We start from the raw sequence: 19,715 nt of genomic DNA on the forward strand, positions 1-19,715 counted from the left end.
TCTCTCTCACACACACGCGCGCACACACACGGTGGCCTACCATCTGGAGCAGGCTGCACGCGCCCCTAACTGCCTCGGCGTGAACTCCTGGATACGCGCTGCGTGTGGTCACAGCACCGCGACGACACCAGACGTTCAACGGCGACGTGACGCGCTCAGTGTCCCCGTTTCTCCATGGGGCCTGTACAGCTTTTTCCCAACTCAGCCTCTTTTTCACTTTTCCCCCTTTTACGACGCTGACATCATGAGTCAAAGCCAGCCGTCTGCCAGTCTGGCTTACAGGCTTGCGGTAGGTTTGGCCGAAGTGCTCTGGGCACAGGCTCTGCCAGTGTCACGCTGGACCCTCTGCACTGATGGCCTAGGAAGCACCTAACGTCAGTCTGCTCCGTGATGGCCGGTGGGCAGGGGCGGTCGGCCAGGTCCTTCCAGCGACAGGCACCCTACCTTCCCTTTGTAATCTGCTGGTCACCTGTGGGAGCGGCTCCGGCAGTGAGAGGACCACACTCCCAAGCCGACGTCCCATGTCCTCAGCACCCGCCAACAGCACTTACCTGGGTGGACCGTCACCCTGACGGCTGCTTCCTAATTCTATCGTCCCTGGACGCATAGTGGCCGCGACCTTCTGTCAAAGAGCTTCCCTGCTCTGCTCCGCCCCCGCGTGCGCCCAGGACGCCTGGCTGCAGCCTGTGCGGTGACCATCCCATCACGCCCACGGTGCTCACACGGCCCTGACTCGGAGCCAGCCCCTGTGTCCCTCTGACACCTGCCACCGTCTCTGCCAGCTCCCTTGCTTTCAGGCTCCCTTCTCACTGTAGTCAGATCAGAGTGTGACAGCGACACCACCTGCACACCAGTATCTGGGTGGCAGCAGAGACTGCACCCCGGGCTAGGCGGTGGCCCCACAAGCTCGCTGTCCGCGAGGCTTCTGCTTCGAGATGACTAACGAGTCCTCTTGGTGCCAGGAACAGCAAGGGAGCCCCCGAGGGAGCTGTTGTGACGGAATTCCCGTGGGTGCGGGCACTGCTCACCACGCTCACCCCGGGCAGGCCCTGCGAGGGGCGAGTGCCGTGAGGCCGCCCCAGGCGCCCCGGCAGCTGGCGGGCCTTACCTAAGGAAGGAGGCCTCTTGGACGACACTTTGAACTGGCTGTTGCTCGACTGCACCGTGGTGGCCGTGCAGGACACGGAGGAGGTGGCTGACGAGGTGGCCATCACGACTTTGTTTGCTTCCATAAAAGCGTCTTGGAAGTTGTACAAACATTTCTTTTTCGCAGCATTTTTTTTCTCTTTACAATCCAAAGCTGCAGGGGCGTCACTGCCAGATGGCGGCGGAAGGGCTTCGGGCCTTGTTTCCGAGAGCGTGGGCCCTGAGACGTCGGCCCCTTCAGAGGAGAACGGGAATGTTACGGCTTCTTCAAGGAACCGTGGTTAGCTAAACCCTAAAAGAAGTCTGCGGGTCGAACGCTTGACACTGGGGCTGCCACTAGTTAACTGGTTTTTAATCCAAGAAAAAAATTTACTGAGCAGCTACTACGTGCCAACTCCTGTGCCAGGTGCTTTCCGACAGTTCTTTTCAGTCTTAAAACTACTTTCTAAGCTTGGCACTATTAGTCTCATCCTAAAGATGAAGAAACTGAGGCTCAGAGAGGCTCAGTAACTTGCCCAAGGTCACACAGCTAGAAACCCTTCCCAGCACAGACCGGATGTCGAGTCTAGCTTGCTTTCTGAGCACATGCAGGGGCTGGGTGCGGGGCCACCAGGGCTCTGACCGAGAGATGGAGACGAGGCGGAGGTACCAGCCCGTCCTCGGGTGCCTTGCTCCCGCGGAAACAGCTGAGACAGCAAGGAGGAAGGAGCATGTGACAGGGGACAGGTCCCATGTAGGGTCGATGCAGAAACAGGAAAGGAAGGCAAGCCTCAACACCCAAGTCGACCGTGGCACCGTCGCACCACCCCGTGTGCTGGGCTGGGGTCTGGCCGCCACCGCTGCTCACTGCACCCTGGAGGCGGGATGCTCAGCAGCGCCCCCAGTGCTCGCGAGGCCCAGTACGGCTGGCTGTGCTGGTGGCGGCCCCGGAGCCCCCCGGAGCCCCCCGGAGCCTGCAGGGCGTGCGACGGCGCGTGGTCTGCCGACCGCAGGGAGCAGCACCTGGGGCATAGCCGCGCCAGGCCCGTGGGTCCCAGGCCGCCGCGGGAGGCCACAGTGACAGAGACGGAAATCCACGCAGCTCGGGTCATTTTAACACTTGAAGAAAATTGTAACAAGTTCCTTACCAGAAATTGTATCTGGCAAGAAAGTGCCAGGACTCCAGTTCTTATCATTCATCACTTCTGATCCCCAAAGACTTATAAATTTAGAACTATTCCACTCTGGAGTGGTCCCAAAACAGCTTGGATATATATGGTCTTGAAGAGATGCATTGAATACCTGATGCTTATTTGTGTGATTCTGAACAGGTGCTGGCGGTAAAGCCTACAAAAAAAAAGTTCTAATCACATATCAAAATCAATATGCCGTTACCCACGTATTTAAGCTAGACAGACGCACCACTGCTGGAACCCTCGCGGGCCGTGCTCGCTGGAGGCGCCGCCGGCCGCCACGTCCCCCAGGGCACTCGCTGGGCGTGAGAAAGCGACACGCGGCAGCTCAGACCTGAGCCCGACGTCAGCTCTGACAGCTGAGGGCTCAAGGACTGGACCAGACCTTAGACAGGTCAGCGACGTCTGACACTCCTCCCTGGTCACGCTTTACATGTGGCTCGTTTGCATAAAATGTGTTTCTGTGTCTCGTTCTCACCTGGCATTTTAATGATCACTGCTAAAAAGTCAGCCCTGGACTCAGTGATGAAAACGGTGACACTCGTAAGCGGTTCTCTCACGCCTGGGCAAAGTGCAGCGGGGTCTGCAGAACTCGGTTTCACGTTGCGCTCAGAGGCCCCGGCCTCGGCGGCAAACCCCTGTCCAGGGCGCCCAGGGAGGGTGCTGGGCGTCCGCAGGCCCCCACCTTGCAGCCCCGCTGCCACCACCTGCATGGCAGGGACAGCCCGCACTCGCACCGCGGCCTCTTCCCAGCCCCTCCGCAGCAGCCAGAGTGAGCCTTCTGAATGTAAATGAGAGAGTGTCATCCCCCTGCGAAAGATGGCACATGGCTCCCCCGTCCTTGAGTTAAATCAGAGCTGAAAGAGTGGCCGGCCTATCCCTCCCTGTCCTTCCTGCTCACCACGCTGCTGGACACATTGGCCGTCCCTTGGTCTTCAAGCTCCAAACTCCTTCCTGACCCCGATCTCTGCTTATGCCGTGTCCATGTTCTAGAATGTCCCAACCTCCGATTGCAACCCCCCTGAATAACATTTGCCCGTCAGGCCTCAGCCTAAATGTCACTTGCTCAGAGAAGCCACCCCCACCCCAAGACCAAGGCACAGGCCTTCCCGCTGAACGTGCTAGAAGCTATAACTTTTCTTTCTTGGCATCTCCCACAGCTGGCACTCGAGACTTGCATGTAACCTCCTGCTGAAACGTCTGCCTCCCAAGAACCGCGAGCCCAGTGCGGGAACGGATACCTGCCGCTGCTGTCCGCACATCCTTCCCCCGCAGGCCACGCCCAAGTACCCACCTGCCCAGAGAGGCAGAGGCCTGGTGCTGGGAACAGTGCCCAGTGACCGCCCCCTCGGGGACACTGAATGAGCAGTGAGTGCTGTGAGCCCGAGCGCGTGGGTTTTGGGAGGGCTCCTAGGAGCAGGCGATGGTCCGGCAGGCCCCGAGGCCTGGCTGTCGCAGAGGCCTGAAGGGAAGGGGATAGGGCCCAGGGACGGCCATGTCCAGGGACAGCTGTGCCAGCAGGGTGGGCTGCAGGGGCCGAATGAGAGAGGAGTCTGTACGACTTCTGTCTTGCAGGGGCTAGGGAGCCACAGAGGGCGGCAGGCAGTGGGAGAGACGGCCCGGTCAGCTCGTTACAAAGCCTGCTCCGTGGCAGCGTGGCAGGTGGACCGGGAGGGGACGGGCGGCACGGACGGTGCTGAGGGCACGACGTGAAGGTGGGCGGGGAAGGCGGGGTCTGGAGCTACCAGGACAATGGCTGTGCCGCACGTGGGATCAGGGACTCCCGTCTCTGGCCCCATTGCTGGGCCGTGGCCAGTGCCGGAGCTGGACGGGAACTCTGGGCCCGTTCTCCGCCCTCAGGCTGCACAGACAGACAGTTCGGCTGTCAGCTCCCCTCTTACTGGCTGTGTGACCTCAGGCAAATTACTCAGTCTTTGTGAGCTTCGGGTTTCTCACCTGTAACTTGGAAATACCTACCTCTAGGGGCTGCAGTGAGAATTAAATGAGATGCTGGGTGTCAGGGGTTTGGCACCTCGCCCGGCCCCAAGCTTAGGTAAGACTGGGTCCCTGGGCATAAACCCCACCCGGCTCCAGGCCTTGCCGCTCTCCCACAGTGCGGAGAGGAAGTGGGGACTCGCTCCACTGGGGTGGCTGAGCGCCTCTGCTGACCTCGGGTGGGCTGAGAGAGGCACAGAGGGGGGGTGAGGCTGCCGTGAGCATTCGGAGTTTGAAAGTGGGAAGAAACAGGCCTGGACCGGTGCCAGAAGTGGGAGCCTGAGCTGCCGTTCTGCCCAGGGTCCCCAGGGGCGAAGTGTGAGAACAAGGAAACTGTACCCACACGCGCCAGTCCCCACAGAGTAGGACAGACCACAAGCTGTCCTGCTGAGAAGTGACTGACAGCAACGAGTGGGAAGCTCCTGAACCCCACAGCCTTCCGCGGGGGGCCGTGTCCGGTGGGCGCGGTTCTCCGGCATGTGGCGCAGGTGGCAGCTGCCCCCACGAGCCTGGCTGCTGGGCTCCGGACAGCGGAAGCACCGCCAGGCTCTGGGGCCACCTGAGCACTTCCTGACGCCCTGCGCAGGCCCGGCTGTCATGCTGGCGGTCACGCCTGGCCGACGGCCTAACCCATGTGTCCAGAGCGCTCTCGCTTATCCGCTCTTCACCTCCCACCGGATCCCAGCAGCGCGTCCTCCGCAAACCCCCCCGCGGGCCCGAAGGGCTCACTCGCCCTCCCCGGAGTCGCGCCTGCACTCCGCACGGACCCCCCGGCACGGCACGGCGCGCCACGGCGTTTCCACTGTTCATCCGCATTGCGTTCCGGTCTCCTGAGACTCACTGCGAGGCTCCTGGAAACCAGAGTTAACTGGTTTTTATTTCATTAGCACGTAGCACAGGGCCTGGCACACACTGGGTGCTCGGCAAATGCTGAACAGAGTCCGGCTGAGAGGAACGAGGGGACAAGCGTCGGGCTGTCACGTGTGCTCTCTGGGTTCATTCACACTCCTCTTCCGAGGCCCGTCCACTCAGAGCAGGAGACCCGGCTGTGGGCCAAAGGGAGTGGGTTTCATGACAAGCGGGCTGTGTACACAGCAGCTGTCACACGGGATGCCTCCCGACCTCGACAGCTGCAGGCTTCCTTTAATCGAAAAGGCTTCTGTCAACGAGGCCGTCCAGGGCCTCTGCAAGCCTGCCGGTCACTTCAGCCTGAAACGAGCCTGTCACCGTGCAGAGCAGGCCACGGCTTAGAATGGCAACTTCACTCTTTACGCAAGTCCACACTGCTGCAAGGAACAGTTTTAAATTTTTCTCCACTTTGAGATATAAGTGATTCACGGGAAAACACAATTTTTGCTTTGAATGAAAGCTCTGACACACACACGCACGCGGCCAGGTGCCCTCACGAAGCACACGCTCAGTTCCTGCCTCAGCCCGTCTCGCTCGCCTCCACGCCGGTCCCCGAACCACGAGCGCAGCGGCAGCAGGCGGCGAGCCACGGGGGCAAGAGACCGAGGCGCGGATGTGCGCGTGACAGAGACCAACACCGAGAGCTCGAACAGAACCGAAGCGGGGCCCCTCACAGCCCAGGCAGCGGCAGTGAGACGACTGGGCAGCTGCTTCTCACTGGGGCCCTTCGATACCCCAGCCGGCGGAGACGGCCGGCACCAGCTCTGGGCCGCTCCTGCTGTTTCTCGGGCCGGAGGACCTGAACGCGGCCCCCGAAACAAAACACAGGCCGAAGAGCACAAGGTGGCCTCAAAGCACCATCCGTGTAAGGCTCTATCTCCACACAGCTTCCTCCTCCTTCAAATTCCAGCAAGAACTCACACTTGCACCATGTTTGACTTCAGGAAACACGTATGCAGCAGTCTTACTTAAGTGACCTGGTGAGAGAGGTGGACAGAGCCACATGGGAGCTGCTTGTCCAGGCTCCACTTGATCCACTGAACTCACTGAGGGCGACCTGGCAACCACTTTCAAATACCTCTCAAGCTCCCGGCGGAGACGTCGAGACACCTCTGCACCTCTGTCACTAGACCCTGCCCCGGCGAGGTGACCGCTTCACTACGTCTTCCAGATGGAAAAGACAGAGGATTCAAAGCTGAAAGCCTCAGTGCCAGGCCAAAGTCTGGCCTTGCAGTCGTGGCCTGCTGCTCCTGGCCACGGGGGACAGCGGGTGAAACCGCTCTGTGAGGGAGCGGTGGGGTGTGGCCTTGTCCGTGAGGGGGACACTTCAGTAGACCCCAAACACCTCAGTAACAAAGTGCTGAATCACAGGGAATCCTTTCACAGAGAAGGGATGAGAGCGTGGGGAGAAAAACGGCCAGGTGGCGGTGCAGGGAGGGATGGCTGCCCCGAGGGCACGCGCACCGAGGCGACAGAGGGTGGCTCTGTGGACCCCCAGGACACGGGAGGGCTGGAGGGGCTGAAGGTTCCAGCTGGGTTAGCACCCACAGCTACCTTGCACCAGCAAATGAAAACTCAACTCTCCCTTGAGGAAGCATCCCCTATTCGGGGCCCTGGAGTTCTTGCAGAGTAAGTTGAACAAAACATGACCCTGTAATAAAAAACCACTACACATAAAGTGAAATAATACATCAGCAGAAACAACAGATTTAGATCCTCTGGGTTTCAAAAAGCATAACTACGTGTAAAATACTTAAAGAAGGAAAAGATGAAAATAAGTGATAAAAGAACAAGAGGATACAAAAACTTAATAATATATTTGAAAAATAAGCTAAAGCTGAGAAATAAGAATTATAGTTGGAATTAAAAACTCAAACTTAAGTGGCAGGTTAGACACAATAAGAGAATCACTTAACTGGAAGATTATCCAAAAAAAAATTCTCACAATAGACTGAGAGGCAAGGAAACGAGAAACATGAAAGAGAGCGCCAGGTATAAAGAAGAGACCCACAAGGTCAAACAGATGAATCACAGAGGCCTGGAGAGAGACGACAGAACAGTAGAGAAGGACCACGGAGATACGATGGCTGAAAACGATCAGACAGGAAACTAACAATGGTCCCTATGCTAAGGACTCTAACGAAGAAAGGAGACAATGTACAAGAACAAATAAGTAATGTGAAAAGAAAGGTGAAAGCTCTAAGAAATTATCGAAAAGAAATGCTAGAAATAAAAAGCACTGCAAGAGAAATGAAGAACGCTTTTGACGAGCCAATCAGGAGACTGGACAGAGCCAAGGAAAGAACAGTGAGCTTCAAGATACGTCAACAGAAACTTCTCAGACTGAAGCACAAAGAGAACAAGAATAAAAAACAAAACAAAAAAAACCCCCAAACCACAAACACCGCCACCACCATCAACAACAACGAAAAGAACAAAACCTCCAAGAACTGTGGGACAATTTCAGAAGATGCAACACGATAACTGGAAAACCAGAAGTGGGAGAACAGATGGAAGAAATGTTTAAAGTCGTAATGTTGAGAACTTTCCCAAATTAATGACGGACACCAAGCCGCAGATCCAGTAAGCTCAGAGAAAACCGAATAGAATAAATGTCTCCAAATCTACACCTAGGCGTAGCATATTCCAACTGCAGAAAACCAAAGATACAAAGAAAATCTTGAAAGGATCCAGGGGGTGGAGGGAGGGAAGAAATCCCTATACCTACAAAAAAAAGGGTAAAGAATTACAGAGGACATCTCATTGGAAACCACGAAGCATGAAAGCGTGGAGCCGAATACGTTTAAAGTGTTGAAAGGAAAAAAACCACCAACCTAGAGCTCGGTATCCAGCGAAATTCCCCTTCAAAAGTGAAGGAGAAATAAAGACTTCCTCAGACAAACAAAAACTTAGGGAACTCATCACCAGCAGACCTGCCCTGCAAGAAATGTTAAAAGATTTCCTTCAGGCAGAAATAAAATAACACAGGTCAAAGAGATCTACATAAAGAGAAAGCAATGGAATGAATAAATACAAGTAAATAAAATCTCTTATTTTTCTTATTAATTGACCTAAAAGATAACTTTGTTTAATAATAATAGCCAAGTACTGGGTGATTAATATACAGATAAATGAAATTAATGACAGCATGTTGCAAGGGCTAGGAGGGAGGGATTGAGAATAATCTGTTGAAAGGTACTGCACTACACATGAAACATAGTGGTATTATTCGAAGGGGACTTAGATTAGTTAAAACATATATTCTAACACAATGGTTAACATTTAAGAACATAAGTATAATCAACATACTAAGAGAAAAGATGAAATGACATCAGAAAATGTTCAATTAAAAACAGAAAAGGCAGAAGAAAAGCCTCTGCTAACAAATAGGAAACAGTTACAAACATGGTTGCTATTAATCCAAATACATCAAAAATCTCTTTAAATGTGAACGGTCTAAAAATGCCAATGGAATGACAGGATTATCAGAGCATACACAGGCGCGCACGCGCACGCGCACGCACACGCACACGCACCCCTACAAGAAATCTACTGTGAGTACAAAGACCTCTGTAAGTTAAAAGCAAAGGCATGGAGATATACCACACCAACACGAGTCAAATGCTGGAACGGCTATCTTAATCTTAGTCACATCAAACTTCAGAGTGAGGAAAACTGTCAGGGATAAAGAAGGGCATTACCTAATGACAAAGAGTCAGTTCTTCAAGAACAAAGAACAATCCCAGAAATGTAAGCACATAATGGAGCGTCAAACTACACCAGGCAGAAACGACGGAACTGCCCGAGAGGGAGAAGAGCCCGCGCTGTGGCTGGAGGGGTCGCCTCTCCACTGCCAGAAGTGGACGGGGCCAGCAGACAGGAAATCGGTGCGGACGTGGCTGAACCCGACAGCACCATCAATCACTGGGCAGAATGACACCTACAGACCACTTCACCCATCGGCAGCAGATAGTGCACCCTTCTCGAGGTTGCGTGGGACAGCCGCCACATCGTGGGCCATGACGCTTGGCAGGTCGGAAGGGCCCCGGTGCCCTGGCTGCCCTCCACACTTGGCACGCCGCCCGTCGGAACACCGCACGAAACCACCTGGCCTCTCTGAGAAACCTGCTCTGACGTAACTGAAGACCAGTGTGGGCCATTCTAATTTAGGTCGTCGGTTCTCTAGAAGGTGCTTCTACCAGCTCCGACGTACTGTGAACTCACAATGCACTTAGGTGCAGACGTATCCACAGTGTTCAACCAAGTCAAACTAACAAAGGGGAGGGCACGTGCTCGCCTGGGGATATAGCAATATTCAAACTAATAAAATGTAAGCATAAATTTGGGTAGTTACCAAACACTTACAGTAACAGGACGTGACGATGATTATTCCAGTCCAAAGCAGTGGGTGTTGACCCCCTTCCTCTGCCCTTCCCCAGCACACAGACGGGGCGAGCCCCACTCAGGGACCAGACCTGCCCCTACGCCAGGGCACTGACCCTCAGGGAAGAAAATGTGCACGCAGCCTGAGAAGGCCCCTCCAGGCCCAGTCCTCCGCCCGCCCCTCCCAGCTGAGAATCCCTGTTCTCAATGATCAAATCGGTAGACTTTGGGGGAAATTCTACTTCTGAATGATTAGAACTTTAAATCAGAATCACTGATAAAAAGGAAAAATCGGAATTTATGGTAAGAGCTAATTAAGGTAACTTTGGAATAGAGAGGTAAAGCTGTCTAAGGCTAAGCTCCCTGCAGAGTCTGACGCAGAGGAGGAAGACAGGAGCCAAGCTCTGCCTGGGCCCCGCCCCTTTCCCCAGCAGCTTTCAGCACTGGCTCCCGCAGGCCCCGCCGCATCGGCGCCCAGCCCCCTCCGCGGGGTGCTGCTCAGCGCCCGCCCGTGCAACTCTAGAAGCCCCGGTTTTGTGCGCACAGCGGGACTGCTTCAGAGCCTCAGCCCCGCTCGTCTTAGAGCGCTCCAGCTGCCCACGTTAGCAGCCGGGCCCCAGGAGCTGTGACGGCAAGTGGCCCTGAGTATAACCCGAGACACCAACATCATCTGAAAACCTCTTTCCATTCTAGTTAATTCTGCAGGAACAGACCATGACTTTCACGATTGGTTTTACAGTCATAAAGGTTCAAAATTCCAAAAGCGTAAGAGACTATGACGAAAGGAAACCCCTGCAGCCCTGCCCAGCAAACGGACAGCTGTCCTGTAAGAGCTGCCGGTCTACAGTGTTGGTGTGCCATGCCCTTTCTGCCCCGACTTACCTTGCTGTGTGTGAAGGGGGGTGCTGTGTACAAGGTGGGGTGGATGAGAGGCCGCGGCAGGTGTGGGACGGCGTGCAAAGGCACGTGTCCGTGGATGTGGGGGTACAGATGCAAAGCGGGGTGCGTAGGCTTCTCTGGACTCATGAACTGATGGCCTGGAGGAAGGGCTCCAGCCGTCATCGCTGACACTGGCAGTCCAGAAGCTTCTTGCTTACAAACGTGACATTCACAAGTGTCTGGAGCTTGTTCAACCTAAAAGAAAAAAAATTACTTGCTTATTTAGTGCAACAAAGACTGGTCTGAATTAAAGTCAGTCACCCCACATTTGCCAGGCCCCTCCTCGCGACATAAATGAGGAACCCTAGAGCCTGGGACTGAAGACACCCGAAGAGACCTGCACCTCATCCCCAGCTGGCATGTGCTAGGGCAGCAGCCACAGCAGCCCGCATCCTGTGCCCGTCTGAGAAAGGACCAGGGGACCGGTAAAGATGGCAGCGTGCAGAGAGGGAGCTGGAAGCAAGGACAACGAGACCACCCTGTGGCACGCGTGCTTCTGCAGAGGCTTCAAATGCACCGGGGAGGGGCTCCCGGTCAGCTGGGACGAAGCAGCCGGGACTCCTCTCCCCAAAACAAGTGTGAACTGAACACAACTGTCAAAGGCAACGTCCTGAGGCTCCTGAACTCAGCTAAAAGGAAAAAACAAATTGGGAGGCGTTTATCCGTGGTCTGCTAGAACCCAAGGTAAGAACAGCAAAAGTCTGGCCTTCTTGCCTGGGGCTCTTTCTATTCCCAATGCCTCATACTCCTTAAAAACTAAACTAAGAAAAAACATAATCAAAGAATAGCAGAATTAAAATGGTACCTTAAAATTTTGTATAACACGAAAAAAGAAAGTAAAGGAAGAATAGAGGAACAAAAAACGTGTGAGACACGTAGAAATAAACAGCCAAAGGCAGATGTAAACATCGCCAATCATTAAATGTAAATGAAGCATTCCAAACAAAAGGGAGAGACTGATGGACAGGATGAAAATGCAAGACCCAACTAAAACATTTGAAGACTTATTCTAGATTCAAAGACACAAAGAGACCAACCTTAAAAAAGATGAAAAAATATGAAACACGCACACAGTAACACTAAGACAGGCAGAATGGCTAGATTAATGTTAGCTAAAGTAGTGTTTAAGAAACATTAGCAGAGAAATAGTTCATTAGTGGCAAAAGGGTCAATACATCAGGGAGACAGAACAATAATTCATGGGTACACATTCGACGACATTGTCCCAAAATGCATGAATCAAAAACTAGCAGATTTGAAAGGGAAAGAAACAATCCAAGTTAACACTTAAAGACTTCAATATGTCTCTCCCAGTAATTCTTAGAACAACCTGACAGAAAATCATTATATATAAGAGTTCAATAATGCTATCAGTCACTTTGACCAAACTTCCATTTTTAAGACACTCTACCTAACAAGAGCAGATTATATAATAAAATATATAATAAAATAATAAAACCAAATTATCTTCAAGTGTACGTGGAACATGATCTAGGATAGACCATATGTTAAGCCATAAAACAAATCTCAGTTAATTGGAAGCTCTAAAATCAGTTATCTTAAGCTTTACGTTCCACAAACTAGAACTAACCCCAAAGAATATAGCAAGAAATAATGAAGGTAAGAACCCTTAAATGTTGGCAGTCAAAAATTCTTGGCTGTGACATCAAAAGCATGATACAAGGGAAAGCGTGACCTTTTCGGCAAACGTTGCCAGGGCAAATGAATATCCACAGACTCAGAAAGATGAAGTTAGACCCTGACCTCACACCAGAAAGAAATCTGAGTCCAATGAACCTAAACACTAAGCAAGAGCTAGAACTATCAATCTCCTAGAAGAAAACAGCTTTGTATTAGGCAAAAACTCTTGGACGTGACGTCAAAAGCATGATTTATAAAAAAGAAAAAGATAAACTGGAATACAACGAAACGAAAACCTTGCTTTTCAAAACACCATAAAAAAATTAACAGATATGCCACAGACCAAGAGAAAGTATTCGTCAATCATAAAATTGATAGAGAACTTGTACCAATACGTAAAAGACTCTCGGAATTCAATAATAAGGTAGAAAATGAATGCCCTTAAATCTATGAAAGAATGCTCAATTTTGCCCATAAAAAATGAAATTAAAACTGAAACTCCAAGGAGTTACCATTCCTTATCTATCAGCAAAACTCCAAAACTGTGACATCACCCTCTCCCAGGGGACAGGGGAGGCCTTCGCCTCTGACCCGGTAAAGCCACTGCTGGCGGCCAATCCTAGGGACGTGTCTGCTTACGTATAAAACGTCAGACGGATGAGGTTGCTCCTGAATAGCTCACAATGGGGAAAAAGAGAAGCGAACAGTGCCCATCATCAGCAGGGGACTGAAAAGAAAAACAGAAACAAGCATGACGTGTGCACACAAGGGAACACCAAGAGGCTGGCGGAAGAGAAGGGCGTCGCCCCGCGGACAGGAAGTGGCTGGGGCGGCCGCTGGCATGAGCAGCACACAGTGGGCACCAGCACGCGCCTCGTGGTCAGGAGGGGGACAACAAACGTCTGTGTTTGCAGAAGAAAAACACTGGAGGAACATAGCAAATGAGCATGACTTGGACACCTACTGGGCGAGGGACGGGGCAGGGGCGGTGCCAGACGGCAGGCGGGGAAGGAGGGGGGAGCAAAACTCCGCAAAATACTCCCTTTAACGTCACCTTTCTCGTCCGAACCTCAGACTCTGCCACTTATTAAATGAATTCATCATCCAAACACCTCCACCTTCATCTGCTCTTACTTTCATTTGGAACTTGCTTGAGCACCTACTATAAAACTATGAGTGTCTAAGAAAAAGTCAGTCCGAAGGGACATCCTCACCTTCGGTTAACAGGAAACCGATGTCTACCGGGGGGGGACGAGCTCTCATAAAACCAACGTTTGCGGAAATGTTAACGTCCTACTACTTTATTTTATAACCCCCACTCTCTGCTTCTTTACAGACAAAACAACTCCGTGCCATCTAAACACCGGGGCTGTCGCAAAACTGAGACTGCTGGTCACAGATTCAAGCACGAGGAACAAGATCTGAACGGGGCCGCGAGGTCCGGTTTCTTCTCTAAGGACGGCTCGATTCTCTCCAGCTCTAATCTCCGACAGTTATTTAAACTGACACGACTCTGTACTTAACGATGCTATGTTTAGAGAAAACACACAGAGGTGACGGTCCCTGGCAAACAGAAAGTCTGGAGACATGAAGCCACACCTGCTGGGTTGGGTGCGACGGGGGTGGACTGTCCACTTTACTCTCCTCGCCCCTGGGGCTCCCGCTTCCCAGAGCCCCGTCTTCCTTCGGGGCTCCTGGCGGCTCCCCACTGCTCTCGCCGTCCGCCTCTTCGTCGTCGGCTTCTGAAGAGCTACTGCTGGTGCTGCTCCCCTGCGGGGACTGTGGAAACAGCCCTCAGCAGGTTACACACCTCAGGACAGAGGAAGAGAAAAGCCAGACCGCAGACCCCGCCCAGCGCCGCCCCGAGGGGCCCGGCCGTACCTCGTCCTTCAGGGCCATGTTCTCCCCGCCGCCATTTAGGTCGCCGTGGATCCCGTTCATGTGGGCCACACCTCGGCGTCCGCGTAGTTGCTCAGCGGGTAGATGTCAGCGAATTTAGCCGACAGTGGAGCGACGTCCTCGTCGTCACTGCAACTGAACAAGCAGAGCCGGTCACGGCGAGGCCTGCGCACACTGCTCACCCGTTGGCAGCGTCGCCCGGGCACTCACTCAACAAAGGGCCTGGAAGACCGCTACATACAGGTCATCAGACCGATGTGACGTCTCCCTCCGGCGTGAAGTGCCCTGGTGTACAAGGGTTCCCTCTGCCACCTCCGAGCAGACACCATTCATTTTCAATTAAAATGGAAGGTGTACAGAAAGCCACCCTAGGTGTGCGGTGTCTGTTTTCATAATCACCGGCTTCCCAGACACAGCTGAACAAAACTGTAGAGGCACCTATGTCACAAACACTGGAAGTGCTTTACTACCAGGCCAGCTCTGGTCAAATCAGTCATGATCTTAAATACTGACTTCAGCAAGACATGTAGGCAATGGGCAAGCGGAATATTTACGAAAAAATGTGAAATTTCAGGGCTGTAGCCTGCGGGGAACACTTTTTAAACGATTGATTTTCTGGTGCATAGAAAGAGCTGGCAGAATCTCCTTCAGCGACAGTGGCTCAAAGCATGACCGTAAAAGGACGCTGGGCTCTACACGCACAGGCTCTGGGGGCGTGTGGAGCCTGGGCACATGGGACCTCCAGAAGGAAAAGTTCTGAGAACTGGTGATCTGCCGCCTTGAAGAGGTGGTGCCCAGAGCTGCCCCACACAGGTGTCTTTCCTGTTTTTGGGAAAACAAGGGTCAACACGCACGATGCTCTATGACCTGGCGCTCCCCCAGGGGCGCAGACGGCACCCGCCAGGCGAGGGCTCACAGTGCTCCCACTGTGGCGGAATGTGTCGCCTCGGTCAGCACGCATACCTGCTCCCGAGGCAGTCCCGTCAGCGTAATTCACAGACGAGGAAACCGAAGTTCAGAAATGAAACACGCAAACCATCTGCTCCTTTACCCTGGGACCGGGCAACTAAAGCGCGGATTCCACTTGGCCAACTTCGAGGTGACATCAAGAAAGCGACACCACCAACCAAGGCCACACTGGAGGTTTTCCAGGCACAGCGTCGACGCCTGGAAGACGCCAGCCCCCAGAGGCCGGAGGCCCAGGTCTGGGAGCAGGGTGGGCACCCCAGGCCGGGAGGGAGGCCCCGCAGCCCCTTTCCTCCCCTCAGTACAGCGCATGGGCCCGCGACGGACGGCAGCAGCTGTGACACCCAGCAGGGAGGGACCAGCCCATCAGATGACACAGGTGTGGCTCAGTGAGGAGCTGGCCGACAGCAGCTGTGGGGGCCCCAGGCCCTCAGGCTCGGGAACTGGGCATGGGTCGCAAGGCCTCGAAGCACCGAGTCCAGTGAAAAGGGCCTGGCGCTCTGGCCCGTCCCCCTGTTTGTGAGCCCACACTGAGGTGCAAAGGCTGAGGGCAAGCCTGTGTCACCGTGAGCATGGGGGGGACACCCAAGGAGAGCTGAGCTGCCCCAGCTGGGGTCTCACTGGGACCCACAACGCCACAGGCACCATGACGCGGGCGCATACCTGGGTTTACTCAGGTGCAGTGGAAACATCCGTATGCAGCGCCCCCACCAGCTACGGTGCCGCGCCTCAGCGCAGGGCAGGCTCACAACCCTGAACAGACGTGGGACCACTCGCTCGTCTACAGTGTGAACGGGTGACAGCTACACAGGCACCTTGTCTGGACAACGTGGGAGCATGACGACAGAGCCTCTCGGCTGCCCGTGCTCCAGAACAGATGCGGGGCGGTGGGGCACGGGGCGTGGGTGACACACACAAGGCAAGTGGCGGGACGCCCTCTGCAGGTGGGGCCGGGCCCCATGTCCACCGCCTCCCCAAGAGCTGGCCCCGCCTGGAGCCCACTGATCCACCTTTTATATCAAGTAATGACACAGTGTCAAAGTTTGGGTTTACTGATTTCATGGTTTAAAGATTGTTTAAAAAAAAACAAAAAACAGCCCTTTTCCTTGGACAGCACTGGTGACAGACACACTTTTGCAGCCGGCACCTAAATAATTGAACTCGTACTACAAAGCCGCCACTTACAAAGTCGGTGCGGAGCCGCTCTCTGCGAGGATGAGTCTGGGGTGCTGCTGGACGGTGATGGGAGAGCTGGAGCCTGACCCTGAGCTTGCGGATGAGACACTAGGTGGGCGCATCTCAGAGAGACAGTCGGGAGCAGAACCCACTTGGAGTGGCAGCTGGTGAATGTGGGCGTCGCCGGTGACGGGGGGGTCCACGATACCACACGTGAGGATGTGTGAGAGGCTGCAGTCGTCGCAGGCACACCTGAATGGGGAGTAAGGACAGTTGCCGAGGCGGCCAGAGCGTGTGAGACCCGCGCTGCGGCCCGCTGTGCCTCCCGGCACGGGCTCACCGTCTCCGGTAGCTGCAGTTGGGACAGTCAGGCAGGCTCAGCCGGGACGACAGCACGTGCCTCATGGCGTCCGTGAAGCTGTTCTCACCAGTGACCACTTTCTTATTTGTTAACTAGGCAGGAAATGCAAAACAACAGGTTGATTTTGCGAGACACGGCTCCCATCACGTGGTGTGTATTTTTCAGTAATTATGATAACACATTTCATGCTCATTTAGAAACCAATGGTCGCAGCTTCCTAAAGTGGGCCAGGGCCAGGAACGAGGCAGCAGACCTGGAGTGCGCAGGAGACATGGGGTCGGGCCACACACAGGCCAGGGACCAGGGCACCAACGGGCTTCCTCACCAGCAATGCTCTGTCACACCCCACATGGCAGATGCCTAGCCTTGACCCCGAACCTGCCGTGTGCTCGGTTCTTGCTGGGCACCAGCGGCACAGAGATAGCCTCTGCCCCCAAGGAGCTGTGTCAAGAGGCATTCACGAGGCACGACAGGCCTGGGTGGTCAGCAGGCAGGTGGGAAGGAGCGTGGCCATGAGGAGGCTGGCCGGAGAGGACGGCAGCGGCAGACGGGATGGGCAGGAGCTGCGATGAGGGAGGGCGCCTAAGCCCCCGAGCGACGAGGAAGCATCTGATGTCAGAGAAGGAGGCTGCCGGCTGCTCTGTGAGGGGATGGGTGGGCAGCAGCCGTGCGGGAGCGCTGGGGGCGGGCGAGGGGGCCGCAGTGCAGTGCCCTGTCTGCCTGCGGCGCCCGGAGACCATGGGAGTGAGGAGGCGGGCGCAGGCGTGGCGGCCAAGGCCAGGGCCCACGTCTGGGGCCGGCCTGAGGCCGAGGGGCTGAGAGAGATAGAGAATGCAGCACGTAGATGAGCCTGCTCGAGGGGAGGCCGGAGCCATCGGCCACGCTGAAGGCGCAGCCCCGGCGCGGCATTGGGAGGGGTGTCTGAGGGGAGCCGGCCGGGTACCAGCCCTGTGACCGCACTGTGTCGCCCTCGAGCGTGAAGACGGCACTGCCCGCCCAGGAGACTGCTGGATGGCTGTGGGCTGGAGCGGGTCACGTGGAATGCACAGCCTTTCCTGAGGGACGCGCAGGGGAATGCGGGCTCCTCTGGGCTCGGAGCGTGGGTGCAGGGCCTGCGTGCGGCCACTCGCTCTGCAGTCGCCCGCTTCTATTCCCTCAAACTGCCCCTCCTACCACGGCCTCACCTGCTCCTCCAGGAAGCGCCGGTGTTTAAGAAGCTCCCAGTCGTCCGTCAGTGTGCGCTGTTTGGTTTTCACTGTCATCTAGCAAGAGGACATAAAAACACAAAACCTTAGCGCCAGCATGAGCTACCCAGGACACTTCCGCGGGGAGACTGTTTGAACGACACACAAGAAACGTCACCTGCAAACAAGAGAAGGTTCACCTGACTTTCTATCTCAGCATCCTGCTCAATTTACTCAAATCATCGCAGAGATGAGTTCACGTTAAAAAGAGAAGCTGAGATGTCAGAGCTGAAACTGTCAACAGAGGAAATGGGTAGTTCCCACTTGCTGAATGCCCGTTATGTGCCCTGCATGCGCTGGAGATAAAAATGAAGATGACGGTGTGTGTGAGGGGCTCAGGTCCAGAGGAGCCGCAAGCAGGCAAACAGACGGCGTGGATGGCCCCCCAGGATGTCACGCGGCGTGAAACAGGCCGACAGGAGGAGCAGAGCCTGCGCGGGGCACCTGCGTGAGGCCCTGGGGGAGCCGAGCTGCTGTTTAATGGGCAGAGGGTCAGTTTGGCGGGACGGGGGTCCTGGAGACGGCGGTGGGATGGTCACAGCACTGCGCACGCACACGATGCCACTGAGCTGCGCACTTTTTCCTAAGTACACTGTACCCAGATACGGTTAAGATGGTAAACGTTATGACCTGTGCGTTTACCACGAGTAAAACAAAACAAGAAACTAAAAATAGGCCCCAGGCTCTGTCCTACTCCCAAATCTTGATGTTTACCTAAAAGTAGTCTTATACTTATCAAAAACTTAAAAGTAACCACTAAAAGGATAGAAACGGGAACCATATTTTATAAAATAGTAGGAGAAAATGGGAGGATGAATATATTCAATCCTAAAGGCAAGAAAATATAACAAAAATCCTCTAAAACAAGTCAAAAATAATTTCAAAGAATAAAACCCACACATTTGAGGAGAATTTTAAATAGTTTCAACTATTAGAGAAAAAATCAAAGTTGAAATTGGTCTGTTTAGAAATAATTCACAATAAAAGCCCCACGAATCAAATTTTATGAGATGTGCCCAACACGTGGGAAAAAAAGTATAGGTTTAAATGCATTAGAGAACAGAACAGAACAAAATAGAACAAAAAAAGACTGAGACGTATGCATTTAATGTAAGAAGCCAAAAGAACAAAACAAGAAACCAATAAGGTGGGAAGGAACCGAAGGTAACACCGGCCAGTACAGGGAACACGAAGAAGCAAATGTGGTCACTGAACCCGCGACTTGGTTCCCCAGCCCTGTCTGCAACTGAACAGGGACGAGAGGGCACCGCAGAAGCAGTGGGGTGGGAGGACCCGCGACACGGGCAAGTCTTCTGAGCCACCAGAGAAAACGCTTGTACAACTCACACTCCCCGCATCCAGACTGGGGCTGCCGCCAGGGGCTCCGGGCTACTCTGTGTGGCCTGCGCAATGTCTGAAAGCTGGGTCGCCCTGAAGCAGCTTTGAGGTTTCACCTAGCAGTGCCAGCTGCTGGCTTCTCTCGACATGTCAGCAGCTCCATGGCACCCCTCCGAAACAGTGGGGCGATAGGCACACCGCCGCCCGCGCCCTGCGGCCCCCACGCCGAGGACAGGGCTCTTCTTTCGGAGGAGAAAGCGCTCTCTCCAAAGTGTGACAGAGAGAGGCCCTCACAGCCGCCATGCCGCCCCTGTTCACTGCCTCCCCTAAGCACAAGCGCGGGACCCTCCACCTGAATGACAAGGGCGAGTTCCTGGGCAAATACCAAATTGTGAAGCTCACGCGTGAAGCCGAGAACCCAACACAGAGCACCAAACGTAACGTGAGCTGAACAGGGGACGGAGAGCGACCTTCCTTGTTCTTCCCCGCCACAGAAACGAACCAGGCCCCTCTACCGAGTCCTCGTGCAACAGAAAATCTAAGCTG

The 19,715-nt window shown here is 54.2% G+C and overlaps 1 protein-coding gene across 1 annotated transcript in view; it reads right to left on the bottom strand.

Moving 5' to 3' along the window:
- FAM193A (family with sequence similarity 193 member A) overlaps positions 1-19,715 on the bottom strand; it is a 99,376-nt gene that overhangs the window by 20,759 nt on the left and 58,902 nt on the right. Inside the window, 9 exon segments of the mRNA XM_039837992.1 lie at positions 819-1,381; positions 2,274-2,472; positions 10,488-10,739; positions 13,785-13,964; positions 14,067-14,137; positions 14,140-14,219; positions 16,236-16,478; positions 16,567-16,679; positions 17,772-17,849. Of these exon segments, the coding sequence (XP_039693926.1) occupies positions 819-1,381; positions 2,274-2,472; positions 10,488-10,739; positions 13,785-13,964; positions 14,067-14,137; positions 14,140-14,219; positions 16,236-16,478; positions 16,567-16,679; positions 17,772-17,849 (1,779 nt within the window).

Source organism: Pteropus medius, unplaced genomic scaffold (assembly GCF_902729225.1).
Source record: "Pteropus medius unplaced genomic scaffold, Ma_sr-lr_union100, whole genome shotgun sequence".
Classification (NCBI taxonomy): domain Eukaryota; kingdom Metazoa; phylum Chordata; class Mammalia; order Chiroptera; family Pteropodidae; genus Pteropus; species Pteropus medius.